This window comes from Apaloderma vittatum, unplaced genomic scaffold (genome assembly GCF_000703405.1).
Source record: "Apaloderma vittatum isolate BGI_N311 unplaced genomic scaffold, ASM70340v1 scaffold5482, whole genome shotgun sequence".
Lineage (NCBI taxonomy): Eukaryota > Metazoa > Chordata > Aves > Trogoniformes > Trogonidae > Apaloderma > Apaloderma vittatum.
The window spans coordinates 36,273-54,410 of record NW_009702971.1 but is presented as its reverse complement, the minus strand read 5'-3'; the positions used below and the strand labels follow the sequence as shown (position 1 = coordinate 54,410).

Here is an 18,138-nt window from a genome sequence, read left to right as displayed (position 1 = left end):
TCTCAAAGGCCATTTCAGCAGCTGGAAGCAGTCAGGAGCAAGAAAGGGTTGCATCAGACCCAGAGGAACCAAATCTGAAAGGGTGAAATGAAATCACACTGCATTTGCAAGTGTTAGCATATGCTGTTGGTTTAGATACATATTTCATACATGTATATTTGATTCTTTGGGAATTTAGGCATAACTAAGCTGATTGGATTGATTGCTTTTTTTGCTGAAATTTTATTTCCCTCCTGGTTATCTTCCAAGCTAACTAAAGAACTAAAGAAAAACAAAGCTGTAACATTTTGCAGAGGAGGTCTGACACCCGCAAGAATTTCATCTGGAAGGATTTAGGTGGACAAAAGGGAGCAGAGAAGTCAGAGAAACTGGCTGCAGCTGAGCAGCTGGTTTCAGGGCAGGGAAGATGTGGAGTTTCTTCATGTACACCCAATAATCACCAGGGTTGGAAACTTGTTCTCTGTCGATCACATAGACTTAAGCTTTGGCCCAGACCTATCTCTAAAACACACAAAAACCCTGTTTGGCTCTCCATGGAGGAACAAGAAGTCATTGCGGTGTGAAGGGCGTTGGGTAGGCACAGAAGAAGTCTACCAAAAGTGCAGGTACCACTTGTGTGAGACAGATACGTACTTCCATGGTCAGCTCTCACAGTGATGCAAGATCTGTCTGGGACTGTAGAGAGGAAAATCTTAGAGAAATTGCAATGAAGAACTTTGTACCTAACCTGTAGCCATGGCAGGATATATAGGATATAAGCAGTGTATATAGGATGCTCTTTCACTGCGGTAGCAGTGGAGGCACATAGCAAAGAACCAGCCTGTGTCTGAATTTTCCTGTAAGGAGTTTAAAAATGATTATTATTTCTCATGGTACAGATTTGGCAACTGCTCTCCAACTAACACCCAAACTAAGAACATGGACTAATAGTGTTGAACAAGGGTCGTATCATAAAGAAGTAAAAAAAAAATAATCAAAATTCGTTTTGTAATTAATCACTAGGAGATGCACACACTTTTAGCATGTGAAGATATTAAGCATTTGCTAAGTTCTGAAAGGTTTTTTTAAAGACAGGTTCACAAATTACATTTCTGTAATTTAAGGACAATGCATATAAATTTTTTGCTTTGTTTAGTATTTTGCTTGCCTGGTATTTATTTACTTTTCGCATTGTGTCAGCCTGTCTAATGAAGTGGCTTGGTTAATTTCCCCTTTGGGGTATAACAAGTATCTCCTGACAATGCAGTTCCATCTGCACTTCTGATTGTGCTGGCGATTTCCTCTTGTCATACTTCCTGGCTGTCCATCGCAGACTGCCACTGGTCAGGGACCTCAGCCTCATTAGTCACAAAGTGAGCTTAGCACCAGAAACATCTCCCCCAACTCTGCTCAGACAAATGAGTGACCAAGTGAGGGTCTGGTACCGTACAGGCAAGAATGTGGCAGAGTACATCCATCCAGCAGCCAGCAGCCAGGCACTTCCAGCCTGTCAACCTTGTGCGTGTCGTGTGCACTGGTATATCCTGCGAAGAGTAAGTCATTACCTATGTTATTTTGCACACCTCGGCTCGGCATATGCACACAAACAACACACAGTACACATATGCAGTATACATGGAAGCTTCATAATGCAACTTATGAGGACGACCCTTGTTATGGATATATTTACTCTTACTTGCATGCACTTTCTTGGCAGTGGTACCCATATTTGGCTAGCGCGAAATCCTGCCAGATGTAGCTGAATTACGAGCCTGTCCTACCCAAGGTTTGCTACATCAGTCACCCATTCTCAGCGTTATTTAGCACATTGTCAGCTTGTTTTTCAGCAACCAATTTCTTCTGATATGTTGTTTTCACTTTACTTGTCTATGTTCAACCAGACCCAAAGAGACTGAAATTGTCTTTATACATTTTGGTTACATACACATTTAGGCACCCTCGCTGGGAAACGCCTAAACAAGCCGCAGTTGGAGTGGTTTGGGTTTTTTCCTAGCTTTTCCATCTTAAAAGATTGCTTTGGTGGGCTATGAAACAGCATAAATGTAGATAAAGCAACTACACTCTGTTGTACAAGAGGGCGGTTTCATTTCCTTCAACTGCTCAAGATGTCGCAGGATGCCTGTAAGAAACCATTAACCCTGCTAGCCCTGACAGACTGTTTTATTTTTCACAATAGTCCTCTGGTTCTCCCACTACTACTAGGTAGCAAAGTGATGTTCATTCACTGATTTTTTGTTTCTCATTAGTTTCACAACACCTTCCCTGCACAAATAATGCCCTGTTTCCAAGAGTTTCCGTGTTTGAGCTGTCCCACAGCTGCCCAGTAGCACCACGTGAGATACAAGCAGTCAGGTTCTTTCCATCGACAACAAGAAAGTTTTTTATTGGAAAACTGTTTTATTTTTCTACCTTCTCAGCTGTTTCTCAGCAACATTTCAGTCTCTTTCTTTTTTTTTGCCTTGCTGCAGCTGCTATTTGGCAGAGAATCTTAATCTGTTTGGGTAATAATAATACCAGTTTTGTTTTCCTGTGGAGGACTGAGCTGTCAGAGGAGAACTTGACTCACTGGAAGAAACTACCTGGGCTGCTGCTATCTTGTGTCCCACGTTAAGTTTACAGGACACTAGAAGACTATTGAGCCCTGAAATCATTGAATATGTGATTTCAAATCCCTCCAAAATTATTTACTTTTTTAGAGAACAAACAAAAATTAACCAAGATTAATATGAGAAATGTTGTGTGCACAGTAAAAGGGGAAATCAAGATTGCCAAATTTTGGTGTGGTATATATTCCCTTCTCCATATGAGAAATATCCCCAGACAGCCAATGTTTTGGGGTTCTGACTAGCTTTAATATTATGTAAGGAGTATTCTATTTTTAAATTATTTTTTTTTTAAATTTTTTTTTAAGAAAGAGGAGACATTGAGGTTGAGTCTCTATTTTGTTAACTTCTTCATTTTTCACTTGCATTATTATCCTCCTTATTATCTTCCAAACTAACTAATTAATTATTTTTTTAAAAAAAACGGATGTAATTTATTCAGTACTTCACAAAGAATTAATCAAATTCTATATTTTTTCAGCACAATTGCTTACCTGGTTGACATGTGTATTCCCAAATAGATTAGTAAACATCCTTTAATCTGGCGTGCAGTTTGTACCTACAAAACAAGACACAATGAGATATTCTGAGGTGCAAGCTATTTAGCAGGTTAGGTCTGTAGTAAATTAAAATCTCGTTCTTTCAAGCAGAAGGATTCTGATCTAGGGAAGTCATGTTTTAAACTTTATCAGAGACATTCTTGCTCTTTGATCAGGCCTGTGTCTGGGATGTGTTCCAGAGAATTTCTGAGAGCCGTTTCTTCCAGCTGGCCTTCATGAGTTTTGCTGGTGTGATGCAGCACAGAAAATGTGGTGACCCTGTGCCTGTGTGAGTAGCATTTGGGCAGGAAACAAGAATACGCGGAGGCTACAGAGACAGCACGGTACACACTTATCCTCTGTTCAACACAACTTGCCCAGGCAAATATGTCACAGAGAAGCTATGAAAGGTACAGCCAGGTGTCACCCAGCGAGAGAAAGCACAGTCCTGTGGTTCAGAGTGGACCAAGTGGAACTTCAGATCTCCTTGCATTCGTTTTGCCCTCTGGGTTATAGTGCGTGTGCTATTATTTAAAACCACTATTTTAGCGGATGACATTTTCTCTGTGTTGGAAGAGCTCAGAGCACTGCACTATAATGAGTGCAAGTTATAAATACCGGGAGATGAATCTGCTCAACATGGGGTCTCCCATTTCCAGCACCAGCCTCCACCAGTGCTCTCTCTTCTCAAAGCCTATTTGCACACACAGCAAATTGCCTTCCTGAGAAGGTCGGTTCTTCAAGGACAAGGGCAGGAGTTAAAGGATGTTTCAAGGAAGCACAGAGGATTATCACTGGCACAGGGACATGGTGTTTCCTGTCTGTATTTTTTGTACTTTTCTGAGGGAGCTAGATTCTCTTGTCCTTACTTGTTCCTTACATAATCAAGCATTAACTTATTCATTAGCATCATGGCTAAAATTTGTCTAAATTTTGCCAGACAAGGCAATGAGAAGTGAGGGTTTTTTGAAATTAAAGCTTTAATTGAAGAAAGAGAAAATCAGCCCTTGAAAGTAATTGCAGATGAATTAAAAAGAATTTGCAAGAAGTCTATTTGGGCACATCTATTTGAGGCTCTTTCAAGAGTCTATTTGTCCTCCCCTTTTGGGAGAGGACAGTTTGGTTAAAGTGCATTACCAGAAAGAGATGCTGTAGGAAAACTTAAGCATAAAGCATATGTGTATTTTACACTTATCTTGTTTTTTCCACAGTCCTAGGGCAGCAGTTCCTCTCACCTCAGAGTCCTTAGGCTGACTTTAAAATGCCAGTCCTGCTACATTATGAGTTGAATGAGTCAGTTGCCTTCAAGTCAACATGCTGCTAGGGTTCTGAGGTTTTTTGGCTTTTGTGTATTATTTTTTTCAAAATGCACCCAAAGCATGGCTTTTCTTAGTGCAAAATTTTCACTTTGGTGTATTTTAGTTTCTGCTTGCAATATATTCCAGCTGTGAAACCTTAGCTACCAAATCACACACATGATTCCATACTTCTGCATAGATCTAACTCTCTCTTAAATGCAAAAGGGCTTTCTAGTGTTTCTACAGAAAGACAGGAACTCCACTTGTGATCCATCTGTCTCACACACGTGTCTGGGTTACTCTGCAGTGTTTAATATGACAAAAAAACCCACCTCTATTTAGACAATCAATCAGATCATTATCCAACCACCAGAGTCTTGATTTTGTTTGATCAGGAATAATTATAGGTGTAAATAAGCAACATGCCTGCGTTATGGTTGTGCTACACCTTGTTTACATGATCTATATTACTACAGGGAAACAGAAAATTAATGCAGTAAATGCCCTGAGTCTGATACGATATTGCTTTGATACGTCTTGCATAGGGATCAAAGGCCACATGAAATCTGGTCCTCAAAACTCAAACTTCTCCTACCACTTTTCCTCAGTGTATTAAAAGGTTGAGAAGTAGTTGTTATTTTCACCTTTAATCTGTGCTGGAAGTCAGTGAAACAGAGATATGCCAGAGAAATGGAACTGGAGCCCTGGATGAGCAGTTATCCTCTGAACGACCGCGGCAGCCTGGGCCCATACCTCTGTACGGGGAAGAGAGTTGCAGCTCTGTGCCCTTTGCGAGCTAGGCAGGAACATCACAATATTTCACTTTGGATCTGCAGCAAGCTGCATGACCTTAACACAGATAATCATGTCAAGTCACAGAGTTTGGATCTAGATTTGATTCTGAGTTTCTCAAAAGTTTTTAGAAATCGGGACCTTGTAGTTTATGATTTTAAGGATATCTCTGCAGAGCATGTGATCCTTGCTGCTACAAACTGAAGTCGTCCTTCTGCTTTCTATGTTGGTGACTGTTGAGTTACATCTACCTTCATTTTATGCTTCAGACCCTTGTTAAGAGCACAGATGTTCCTGGTATAAACATAAAAATGTTGAGATAAATGCCTTATGAAATGAATGCATGAGCCTGGCCTCACTTCTATTGCATGCTCCTTCAGCTTTGTTCAAAGGATTTATTTTTGTAATGTGAAGCAGGATGAATTGACTTTGTTGACCTGCACCTTTATGCAATATTTACTTTGATGGCTGTCGCATCCTTTCCAAAACTTTTTCTTCTCCATTATGTAACTGCAAGTTATCTGAGCTGGCACATTACAGGGTGGTAACTGCGGCAGACTGGCTGGGTGTGGAGACCATCAGCGTGCTGTCAAGATACTTCAGTCCCCAGAGTGGCTGCTGGCACTGAAAGAAGAGGAGGAGCTCCTCCCTTGGCCCCGAGCACCAGTGACACACGCAAAGGCTGCAGTCAGCTCTAAGACCTTTTGACCCCCCTTATCTCAGACTATACCCCTTCCTTCCAACCAGGGAAACACTTGGAAGCTGAGTGGCACTGAATATTGTGTCTCTCTGTGTAAACACAAAATACACTTGTATCCCAAGCAGGAAAATAGGGGTGAAGATTAAAAGAAATCAATTATTCTTCCTGTTTCAGCTGGAAAAAATGTCACTGTTTCCCTTCTCCTTACTCTGGATTTCAAGAATTAAGGGAAACGCCTGCTATTTGCAAACTGTTGATTATAGGAGCGCTGTATTTCCCTCCTGCTATGTGTGTTTGAACAACTAATTCTGTAGCACTCTGCCAGAGACTGTTTTAATTAGGCTTATGTCTACCATTTTCAGAAAACTTTCATCTCCATGTATTTCTGGCAGCTCTGTTGGTAAAAAGGAGCCACTTCAATGTATTTAAACATAACTTCATAAAAAATGGCTTTACTAGTGCTGCTGTTTTGAGAAAAGTTTTCTTCTGAGACAGTTTCTTTGTGCCATTATTCTTGCCACTGGCTGTTGGGGCTTCAAATGGCTAACATATGAATGACTATGAAATCATCAATCCAAATTCATAAAAGAGCTAAAAAGAGTACTCAAAGTGTTCAAAGTACTACCCATTCCAATATCTGAAATATGTGTCTGCTTTACATCAGTTCATACATATTAAATATGTGTAAAGGACATAAAAGAGACACTATTAAACTAACAATCTTACGATCTAACTGTTACCGCCAAAGCATCGTACTCGAGGCATAACTCCTGAAGGATCTATCTGCTCCTGAAAACCATGATTTTCCTTGGGCTTCTCAAACAGCTCTTTAAAGAAATTTCACAAGGTTGAGAGGCCTATTTCCTCTTCCGAGAAGAACAAACTCCATCTGTTTATGACATAAAAAGTAAATCCTAAAGCCAACATAGCAGAATAGTTAACCTAGAGCCTTGCTTTTTTGCACAAAAGCTGTGCAAGACACCAGCCAGGGAAACACGGAGCACTGCATGAAGCAGCTTGTCTGATGGTTTGATCAGCCACACACTCAAGTTCTGCAGTAACACTTCTTCGCTTACTGCTTTTTTCCTTAGGTAAAGTGGAAGCAGCACTGGACCTTATCCTGATCAATTCATTCCCTCTGGTGGGCAATTCTGAGACATCGCTGATCTGCATCACTTCCAAGTGGCGTTCCCGTGAGTCCATCACCATCGACCGAGACCAGGAGGATGTGGCCAACCAGCACCGGGAGCCACTGGAGGTTAATGAGGATTCGAAGAGAGCAACAGCCAAAACGGTGGTGTGGAAGAGGGAGCAGGCTAGTGAAACTATTGGAGCATATTACTGTGAGGGGAAGCTCAAGGACAAGGTGACAAGGATACACACCATGAAGATGCCACTGGGAGGTACTGTATGATGCTCAGATCTGAGTTTTGCATTTCACTGCTCGCAGACTGGCAGTCATCCCTGGCTGACAGGGGCCAGCACAAATGTGGCTCCAGAGCAGGCGAGGCAGTCTGGAGCAAAGAAAAATAGACTTGGCTCAAGCCCGTGTTATTTTTCTGAAGTGCAGAGACAGCTGGTCAATACTAGCTGCTAGTCATTTCCTCATGGAAGCTAGTCAGACATCTATAGGTATTCTGCCTGTATCTGGCTGCTTCCAGGGACACAGAGTCAGGTGGCAAATCAGGTAAGTACTGACTTCACTGACCCAATGGGATAACACTCAGCTTTTCACACCCCCCACTTGATAACACACTTCCATCTTAAAGTCTTGACAGGTCTGAGACGTATATATCTAAGCATTGCTATCCTTTTTCTTTTATTTTTGTGATTTTTTTTAAATGAATGGGCCACCTGAGCCTAGACGATACCTGCCTACAGAAAGCCACAGATCAGCTACATTAAGTCTGCGGAGTCTGTATCCTGTTTTCCACAATCTAAGAAGGTTATTCACAAAAATCCACTATGGATTTCACTATTTACTTGATCATGGGTTTAAGGCTATGCATATTAGAAAAAGCAATTACGTCAGGGAGATGGTAGGCTGAGAAGGCAGGATTTCCAAGGTACTCAAGCCATTCAAGACACATTTTCCTATGTGCAAAATTTTGAGTGTTGCTGGACCTAAATGAACTTCTGGGACAAGTTCCAGAGCAGAGATCCCCATAAACTACTGAAAAGTACAAGAAATAGAAATTTTGGCTTATTTTCTGCATCAAATCAAGTTTTCAAAACTGCAGATGATTTTTATTAGATTTCGTTAATATTTTGTGCCATGGCAGCTTGTCTGTGAGAAGACCTTATAAAGCAAGATTATAAGGTTTTAGTAAGAGCAAGTATAGTTGCTGGTATCTTCTGAAATTACATAGCAAATTTAGAACAAGATGTTTTTCAATTGTCTGAGCTACAGGTAGTGTTTATTTATTTATTTTACTTTCGTAGCATTTGAAGCAAGGCGGGCAGGACAAGTGCATTTGTCTTTATCTCATGTTTTTTCTGACCAAATGTGGTCTTTGAAGGGTTGGAGTGGTCACCAGAAAGCTTTGCTGATGCAGGCTGACAACTCCATTGTTTCAAAGGAGGCTGCAATGAGGAGGAGATAAAACAATAGTCATGGAAAGCCAATGTGGCCCTGTATGTGGCAGAATTCCAGTGAGCCAAACACATCTCTGGCTGTTGGGCAGAACAATATCCAGATGTGGAAGAGTGTCTTCTGAATCAGATTTTGCACTTGGTATCTCTAGACTTAGGAGCAGAGAATTTAAATTAATCAAACTTTGAGAGCTTCCTGTGTGACAGAAGTTGTCCCAACCAGAAACAACACAACATTCATGCCAGCAGCAGGTAGATTTCTTTGAATCACTTCTGCATTTGAATCCATTTCTCAAATTTTCTCTGCAAAATCTTTCACAGACAAAATTTGCACTAGCGATTTGTCAGTGAATGAGTATAATCTGATGAGACTAGATGGGTGAGAAAGAGGTGCAACAGAAATTCTCAAAGCCAGAAAGAGGAAGAAGAGGTCAGTGAAGGACTGTGAGGTTTGGCAAAGCATCTGCAGTAGGAAAACAGCCCTTTTTCCCCTTTACTGCCTGAATAGTTTTTAAAGGCAGAATGTGTTTTTCAACTCTGAAAACTGAGCAAGAGTTGAAATGTGCAGTTTCCCATTGCGGACACAAAAGGGACAGGAAGGAGCAGAACTTCTGAAAATCTAGCCACTGTTCTGCAACCTCAGGGCCAGAAGCTGCTGGAACACGCACTAGACATTCAGTGGGAACTGTAGTCTGCGTTATTATGTACCTATTATCAGATATGCAGATACAGTGAAGGTTCTTACTGTGTCATACAGAAAGAAAACAGGCTCACTTCCGAGCTTTGCTCTACGCTTGTGTCATTCTGAAAGTAACAACTCCATTTTCCTGAGTTCTTTATATTGAAGCATTATACTTATACATGTAATATTCATACATGTGGCAAGTGGGAACAGATTATGCTTTATATATGCATAGGGAGTAGTGCTGGTCCTGTATAGGGCACACATACCTCGAATAGAACACCATATAGCCTGTTCTTCATCTAATCAAATACAGTATATGCAATTTGTCTGCACAATAAAAGTGTATTTTTATATATACAACTGGTTCTTCCCCACAGAAACACTCTAGAGCAGGCAGAGGGACAATAATGGAAATGTTAGTGGCAGAGCACTGTGCCATTTGCCCTGCCATAATGAACTAACTCAGTTCATTATGTCTCTATAAGGAATTGGCACACTCACCATGTGAAATCATGAAATACAAGTCGCAATCTAAAAATATGTTGGAACTGAGCCCACCAGGGAGTGTGTGTTCCTTTCTATTGCAACAATACTCCGAAGCAAAAGTCTTGTGGTTAAGCTAAACAGCATACAAAGAAAAGAAAACGGGAACATGGAAGTTTAATGTCTTGTTAGAACAACTAACTATGCCTCACTAAATTTGGTCCAAAGCCCACTGCAACTAAAAGACTTTGCTATTGCTATTTGCAAGTAGCAATTCATTTTGGTGTAAGCTGTTGAATTTTCTTTTCCTAAATAGATCATGATTTTTATGATGCTTTTGTTGTTCATAAACAACTTCTAACTTAGGAGCTTACAGTACATTGGAACTGCTTTCGATTTTTGTTTGGCTGTCTCTAATGAGATCTTATTTCATTATTCTATATTAGACTTCTATGTTTCTCCAAGATGTAAGTGCAGATATCAGAGCCTAGGTGAAACAGCAAAGAATCAGTAGATTCACAAGCATGTTCTTAGTGTCATGCAGAAGGAAACTGGATACCACTTACAAAGGAATGAAAACATGTGGCAGAGGCTTAGAGCATGAAAATGTCAAAATTCTCAAGGGCATACAATTTTAGGAGAGAGGTTGGCTTGGATTGATACAAATGTCTTCATTTTTACTGAAATTTTCTTTAATTTTACACCACATAACACGAACATTTTGATTTTTTATTAAAATGTCATTCTGAATTGCAAGTATTTAGACTCTTTTGTCAAATGCTGCAAGAACAGTACCCCTTTTTCCCCCTCAGATTTTACAAAATAATATTGTAGAGGTACTAAGACAGTTTCAGTCTCATACGAACTTTGATACAGCATCTACCTGCTCATTTGTTAAGGCTCTGTTAGATACATACTGTAACAAAAAGTTAATTAATCATTTTATATCTGCTTTCCGATCCTGTCTATGGGTATTTCTCTGCCACCAAATTTCAGTCACAGACTCCAGATCTGATTTCTGCAACCATTGGTATGAACCAAAATGTACTTTATTGACAATTTTCTAAGAATGAGCTAAAAAAAGAGAGGCATGACTATAGATAAAAGACAATTTTCTAATGAAAAAGTTGTCTACCAGTTCATACTAACTTGTTTATGTGCTCATTAAACAAATTATTCCCTGTGACCTAACTGTGACTTTAATAGAAATGGAACCTGTGCTAACTAGGGACACGAATGGCTCTTCAAGGATTTCTTCCAGCTGAGATTCAGGTGGGTTTTCTGGTTGGAAAGGGCAGGTGGCAGCCAAACTGCGTTCCCAGGAGCTCAGAGAAGAGAATGGGCTTGCCCAGCAGAGACTTACACAGGAGGAAATCTGAGGCTAACCAGCCTCAGAAACAGAAAGAGAAAAGGGGCTGCCTCACTCCTCTGGGTGCTCTAAAAGAAAAAGTACAAAGGTGTAACATTCTCACTCTGATAAAGAGCTGAACACTTGGAAGTGAGCTTTACCTAATTTTAGAAGAGTTTCTGTAATTTTGTTTTGCCATATGACATGTCAATGGCTGTACGGCATTAAAAACCCAGAGCTAAAAATGGTCAGAAAACCTGACTTTATCCTGACAGCTTTCCTTTGCATTTTGCCAATTAAATAGAAGGAAGCATCCCTAACTTCTAACTTCTTTCAAAGGAAAATTATAATTAAAATTATCATTTCACTGGTTTCAAAAGGTACTATTTCTTGAGATTTTTCTGTCCCTTTCCAAATTATCTTCTTTCCACTAGTAATGATGAAAACAGGCAAAAAAAAAAAGGTGAGAATCCCTCTATCTACCACTTTTTTCTTTGTCTGAAATTAGGAACTGTAACAAATTTATAAAAGTACTTTTCTATTTAAACAGGGATATTAATTTCAATTTCTTGGATGGAAAATTGAAAAAAATCACTGATCTGGGCAGTTCCTCACACAGAATTTTTATTTTAATTGAGCCACATTTTCAGATGAATACCACTGTGTGTGAATGTTTTTTTGTTTTGCTCTCAGTGCAAGCCAACACTCTTAGTATTTATAGAGAGCACAAGCACAGACTTACTCTACCTTACTGCCTCTCCTCCAGACCCTGCAAGATTGTGGTCTCCTGAACTATCTTGACTGTTCTGCACTGTGAATTTTAAACAGAAGAAAAGATCAGTCACTCAGGGCATTTATTGGTCAGTGACAACTTGTTCCCTACAATACATTTTTCCAGTACTTTATCCAGTCTGCTTTAAAAATGTCTCAAGGGATGAAGAAACTTGGGAAAGTGTTTTACAGCCAGTTGGAGCTCCTACTTAGGAAGTGTGTCCAGTTACCCAGACAAAATTTATTTAAAAAAAAAATTTCATGCCCCAGGTTCTAGAGGCAGTCTGTGTTTTCAGCACTAAGGTGAGTCCTGTCTTTGCAAAAACATGGAATGGAGGTTGCTGGTGATCAAATGTCAGTGTATACTCTAGGGAAATTTAAATGTCAAAATCTAAGTCAAGGTCATGCTATAAGCCATTCTTAGCTTTTGGCCTAGAGACCAGGTAGAGACAATAACTTGCCATTTAACCAATACTTTTGTCTTGTTTTCAGCCTCATTCCACCCGGTGGCATTAACTGTTACAGCAAATAGAGGAGAGCACGTGAATATTTCCTTCATCAGAATGGCAGCAAAAGAGGAAGATGCAGTGATCTACAAAAATGGTAATCAACTTCTGTCTTTTGTCTTTTCCTGCTATCATTGTTCTCATCAAGTGCCACGTAACTGTTTAATTTCTGACAATGCCCATGCTGTGCAACTGGAGCAATATAATTCTTCATGCACTTAACGTACCCTAAAGGACCATTTGCCATATCTGATAATGTTGATCTGACCTGTTCTTACTCCACCAGAACGCCAAAACCGTTGTTTCTCATTTTCCTTTTTTATTTCCTTCTATATCCCTGAATGTATTTCATATATTTGCCTGGCTGTTTTTAACCTACTTTTTTCCTGAAAAGAAGATAAAAATGTGGCACTGTGAAGGCCTGTGTGGGCCTACTGCATCTTCCTTTGCATTTCTACTGCTTTTCAAGTACATACCTTTGCTTCTTCAAATGGCCTTTAGAGGCCATTTAGCTTCCATGGTGTTCTTCTCAGGCTAAGAAATTAAGCACTAGAAATCTGCTATTAGAAAGGCAAGGAGTGCTTATCCTATGGTGCTGCCGTAGCTGGGATTCCAGCTGTAAATTTGTGAAAACAGCCTCAAATTAACAATGACTCTGGACAGTAGGTCCAGTTCACTACCTGAGGTTGCAACTGAAATATCATCCCTGAGGATTCCCAATACAGCAGATGGCAAAGAAGAGAAAATACTTGTCCTGTTATACTTAATGGTTGCAGTCTTTGACTTTAGTCATTTAAAGCACCACCTTCCCCTTGCAGACCCTCACAAAGGCTGTCTGGAGGATGCAACTTCTGCTAAACAAGATTGCTTTAAGATACTGGCCATAACACATGCCATCTTGGAAAACAAGCCACAAAAACTGAACCTTGCTAACAGACTGTGAGCTTAAGTCTTTTACATACTTTGCTGCCAGGGTTGTTTTTGCAGATTGCAACTCAAAATATAAAAAAAAAAAAGAAAAGTCCCACAGTTTCAGAAAAATCCCTTTTATTCTTCCAGCTTTGGTCTGTTGAGTAAATCTTTGTGCTACTCAGACTAAACAGGATCTGGGTTTCATTTTCTATTTGGCTACATCCAGCTAGATTAGACTCCTCACAGATCATCACCCTCACTTCAGGAAAGGCCAAGAAACAAAGAGAACACCTTTATCCGCTGTACACTTAGCAACATTCCTGTAAAGCAACACTGAAGGTGAAGTTATTTGTCGCATTCATTTACTAAATCTCCTCAAGATCTAGCTTCCTTTTTTCTTGCATTGCTCCAGTTATCAAAACCTAGTACAGCTGAAGAGCTGTCAGTAAACTAATAACTAATAGATTCTGCTGCTTAGTTCATCCCAGCTGTCCTTCCTCAATGACCAATGCAAATCCACTTCTGTCTATAGGAAGAGTGACTCCTGTCTGTCATGTCTGTGTGTTCCTCAGGTTCCTTCATCCACTCTGTGCCCAGGCACGAAGTGCCAGGGGAGCTCGAAGTCTCCTATCGTCAAGTTCAGCCACAGGATGCAGGGGTTTACTCTGCCAGATATATAGGAGGAAACCTCTTTACTTCTGCTTATACAAGGCTTATTGTAAGACGTAAGTTGTCTAACATGTGCCGGTGATTACTTAAAGTCATAATGAATCTGAAATAAAATTTTACTGTGCCCAAATAAGCCAAAATCTTTATTGGCGTAAACCGCCATCAGCTTATGTCTGAAGACATTTTCTCCCAAGGCTCTTCGGTACAAGTTGACACTGTTCTAAGCAGCTGAGGGAGAAAAAAAGAAATCAGATTTAGGATCAATTAATCTTAGCTATTGCCAGGACACCTAGCTCTTTTCTCAGCATCTCAGCTTTTCAAAAAACAAATAAGAATGAAAAAAGAAGATGGTGCTGCATGTCTCATGATTATGAAATGCGAGTCTGAGCACAAAATAGGAATTTTCAGATGTCTCTGTACTCTACGTTGGGCTACATCCAAACCCCATTTATCCTAAGATTTATCATCTTTAGCTTGCATTATTTTAACTTCACAAACTACGTGACTTGCCCAATGTTGGTGCAATGCCAGTGATGCCAAACATGGTCCTGCTGGCTTGCTACCAGTACAGCCAGCTCTGGGTGACCCCTGGATCTCTTGCAGGTCTCAGATCCCTGCTGCAAGTATAAAATTCTTGAATACCATATCTTTCTCAACTTCCAAACTCAACATTTTCAAACTAAAAAGCCTTATCTCTAGTTTTAAAAGAGGGAAGACTTTTTCAGCTTCTTCCTGAAGATGCTACTTAGCAATACTGCATCAGTTCTGATCCAGAAATAGAGGCATTTCCACAGTGAAAAGAGAAATTCCTTACATTATGTCAGTTGGCTCAGATTTTAGGCATCCATATGGATCATATTTTTATGTATTTTGCTGATTGTCTGAATTAAAAAGAATTGTACTACTTGATTGGTTACAGACAACAAATATGTCACTATATTTTCCCATAAAAGGATGTGAAGCTCAGAAATGGGGCCCTTCCTGCGGCTCCCACTGCCCTTCCTGCACGAACAATGGCATTTGTCATGAAGATACTGGGGAATGCATCTGTCCTCCAGGTTTTATGGGAAAAACATGTGAGAAAGGTAAGCAAATATTATTTTCACAGATTTTTTATTAATTTGTTCTCCGTAGCAGAAGTTGGGGGGTTATTGATGAAAGCATCAAATGAATTAGCCATGCTTGACACTTTATAGGTGTAACATTTACAGCTGGTGCTGGAGACAGGACAGTGCTTGATGAGATGAACCCTGAATTACTGTTCCCGTAGCTGTGATTTATCTTCTCTCCCTCTTCTCCTAGTAAAGATTATATTGCTATGGAAGAAGAATGCTTCCAATTCTTATTAATCAATACGCATTAAGACAGTGTGCTAGATAATCTCATCTAGGCTCCTTTCCCCACGAGAGGCTGGACCAGATGATCCATGGGAGGTGTCCCTGCTCGTGGCAGGGAGTTTAGACCTAGATGATCTTTAAGGTCACTTCCAACCAAAATCGTTCTGTGATTCTATGATTCTATGATCAATTCTGTAACTGATTCTGTGGCGATTTGTCTCTATAGGGGCAAACCAACAATATATGTCTGTTTGCCCATATCCTTGTCTGTGACAATTAGTTTGGCTTCTGGAAGAATTACAGCAGGTATCCCATTGCTCTGATCTCTCCAAGCCACTTTTGAGTTCAATGCCACATATATATCCTGATATTTTGACTGAATTGCAGTGCTGCCAATAGTAGAGATAAGCTATTGAAGTAGAGATAAGCTATTAAAGTAGGCTGAACCACTCTAATGCAGCACTGATCTCACCAGAAGAACAAAACCTTGAGCTTGGCGGTTTCATCCATGCTGATCTCTAAGAAGAATATTTTATTTTCTCGGCACTATTTGTCCATTTTGTACTAAAAAGGCTGGATTTATTGCTGAAGTTCTGTCTCCACATATCCAAAGCAATGGGTACTCTGCTGAGGGATCCTCACATGGGAGAAAGTTATGTTTGTTTCTGCAGCCTTGGCTTGAGTTGTTATGGATGACAATATATCTGGTATCTGAATGGTAAAAATGCTATTTTGAATTTTAATTCATGTCTTCTCTTGTTTAAAGCTTTATCATTAGAAGTATTAGCTCTTTTGTGCATTTAATGCTGTTGGGTTATTCTTTCTCTCTCTTCCATCAATAGCTTGTGGAGCCAATACATTTGGCAAAACATGTGAAGAGAGCTGTAAAGAAAACTATGGATGCAGAAACTATATGTTCTGTCTACCAGATCCATATGGTTGTTCTTGCGCCACAGGATGGATGGGACTAGAGTGTGATAAAGGTATAGTAAAAAATATGAGGGATGGTGGAGTCCTTAGTGTGATACACACAGGATATGTGGAAGGGGACTAACAGAGAAAAGTAAAAGACAGGTCTTTTTACATTCTTTTGGAGAGGAATGATATTTACCCATCTCAGATGACCATGTCAGATTCTCAGAAGAAGGACACAGTAAAGTTGTACACTATTCAAATTATTCTGTGCAACAAACTGAAGTTCTACTGAGATTAAAATCCTCTAACAACTGCAGTCCTGCTGTATTTCTCCAAGTCAAACAGGGCAATTTGTTGACAAACATCTACCCACTGCTGAGAAATGCTGAGCGTAATCAGCTTTGTTCATTTAAATTACACTGCAATCTCTGTGGGACACAAAGCACACCTTCCTCTATGAATATGTGCCACTTTGTTCAATAGTGACCTAACTGTGGACACTATTGCACAGTGTAAGAGAAAAAACAGTGGAGAATAAATAAGCTTCAGCAATGGCTTCTAAGCCTACAAATGGCAGGCATGGATGCAAATGTGGTCTACGTTTTTGATGTCACTGTGTTCTCAGGGTGCTCTGTGGATGATTTAGTGTTAATACATATAGTTTCAACCCAACTGAGGAAACTAAACCCTGCTGGAGAACTGATGTATGAGGCTGATAACTAATGGAAGACATTTTACAGTACCTTTACACTAACTAGAAAAACATGTACTTGCAGAATGTAAACCTGGATTTTATGGGTCGGATTGCAAGCTCAAATGTAATTGTCACAATCGAGGGACATGCGACAGATTTAAGGGCTGCATCTGCTCCCTTGGATGGCATGGTCTGCAATGTGAAAAAGAAGGTAAAGCAAGGTAACACGGTAGTAAATGGCTTTTCCCAGTGTAACTGAAACAGATCTTCATGCTGGAGCAGCATTACCACTCCAAGCTGGTGTCCTTGCTCTATCTATCAATTCCAGGGACACAGACACTTCTGTACATCTGTGTCACAGTACAGTGTACTCAAGCCCCTGCTCCCACATGCTGCATTTAGCAGGCTGCTATGCTACATTTTCCTATGATTTTGGTTTCATTAGAGGCAGATTTTCAAGCTTTATTTCACAGGATTTGACACTGGCCTGGGTATCAATCACTGACAGAAGCTGCATGTCCTGCCTGCATGATCAGCTTTTGGACAGGCTGATGGTACCTTACCACTACCTGCCCCTTTTGTATCTGCATACACTGCCATACCAGCTGCCTCATGATCCGAAACGGATGGCTGAGACACCAAGACAAACCCAGAGCTTAAAGAAGCTCTGTCTCTTGGAGAAAGAGTTAAGCTTGCAAAACAGAATATGTCTCATTCAGAATCTCTGGATCATGGAAAGGTTTGCATGGGGTATTTTATAAGATGCACTCAACATCTGTTATTTCTGCTTGACTAAAAAAGTGACATATCCATTGTCAACTTTTAAGAGCTTTCAGGTGCAAAATCAAGCAGAGAATAAGACTGTGATGTAACCACTCACACTACACTGTTGTGATCTGACTGCTCTTATAAACAGGAAAAGTGGTGAGCAGATAGATACTACACATTCAGCACAAAATGTGTGCATGGTTCTGCTGTAGCTAGACTCTATGTGCTTAGAGTGTCAGTGAGAAAGAGATGGAGGTGGCAGGACGGAAGGAGTGGTAACAGGGCTTGTTCCTTCTCACTTGATATTTACAGTAATGTGACAGTGCTGGCTTTTGTACGTGTGACCCTTGTGTATGTTTACATGAGTGAAGTGAGAAGCAGAACGCTGTGCTGCCTGTGTTCATTGCACACCTAGACCTTGTGTATGTTTACATGAGTGAAGTGAGAAGCAAAACGCTGTGCTGCCTATGTTCATTGCACACCTAGACCCGGTTTGGTAATGCCTTTCTGAAGTTCTGTCTGGAGA

General features: G+C 40.2%; 1 protein-coding gene across 1 annotated transcript in view; it reads left to right on the top strand.

Moving 5' to 3' along the window:
• Positions 1-2,105: 2,105 nt before the first annotated feature.
• TEK (TEK tyrosine kinase, endothelial) overlaps positions 2,106-18,138 on the top strand; it is a 29,406-nt gene continuing 13,373 nt past the window's right edge. The window contains 7 exon segments of the mRNA XM_009864420.1: positions 2,106-2,121; positions 6,970-7,335; positions 12,304-12,414; positions 13,802-13,954; positions 14,852-14,983; positions 16,078-16,218; positions 16,927-17,073. Of these exon segments, the coding sequence (XP_009862722.1) occupies positions 2,106-2,121; positions 6,970-7,335; positions 12,304-12,414; positions 13,802-13,954; positions 14,852-14,983; positions 16,078-16,218; positions 16,927-17,073 (1,066 nt within the window).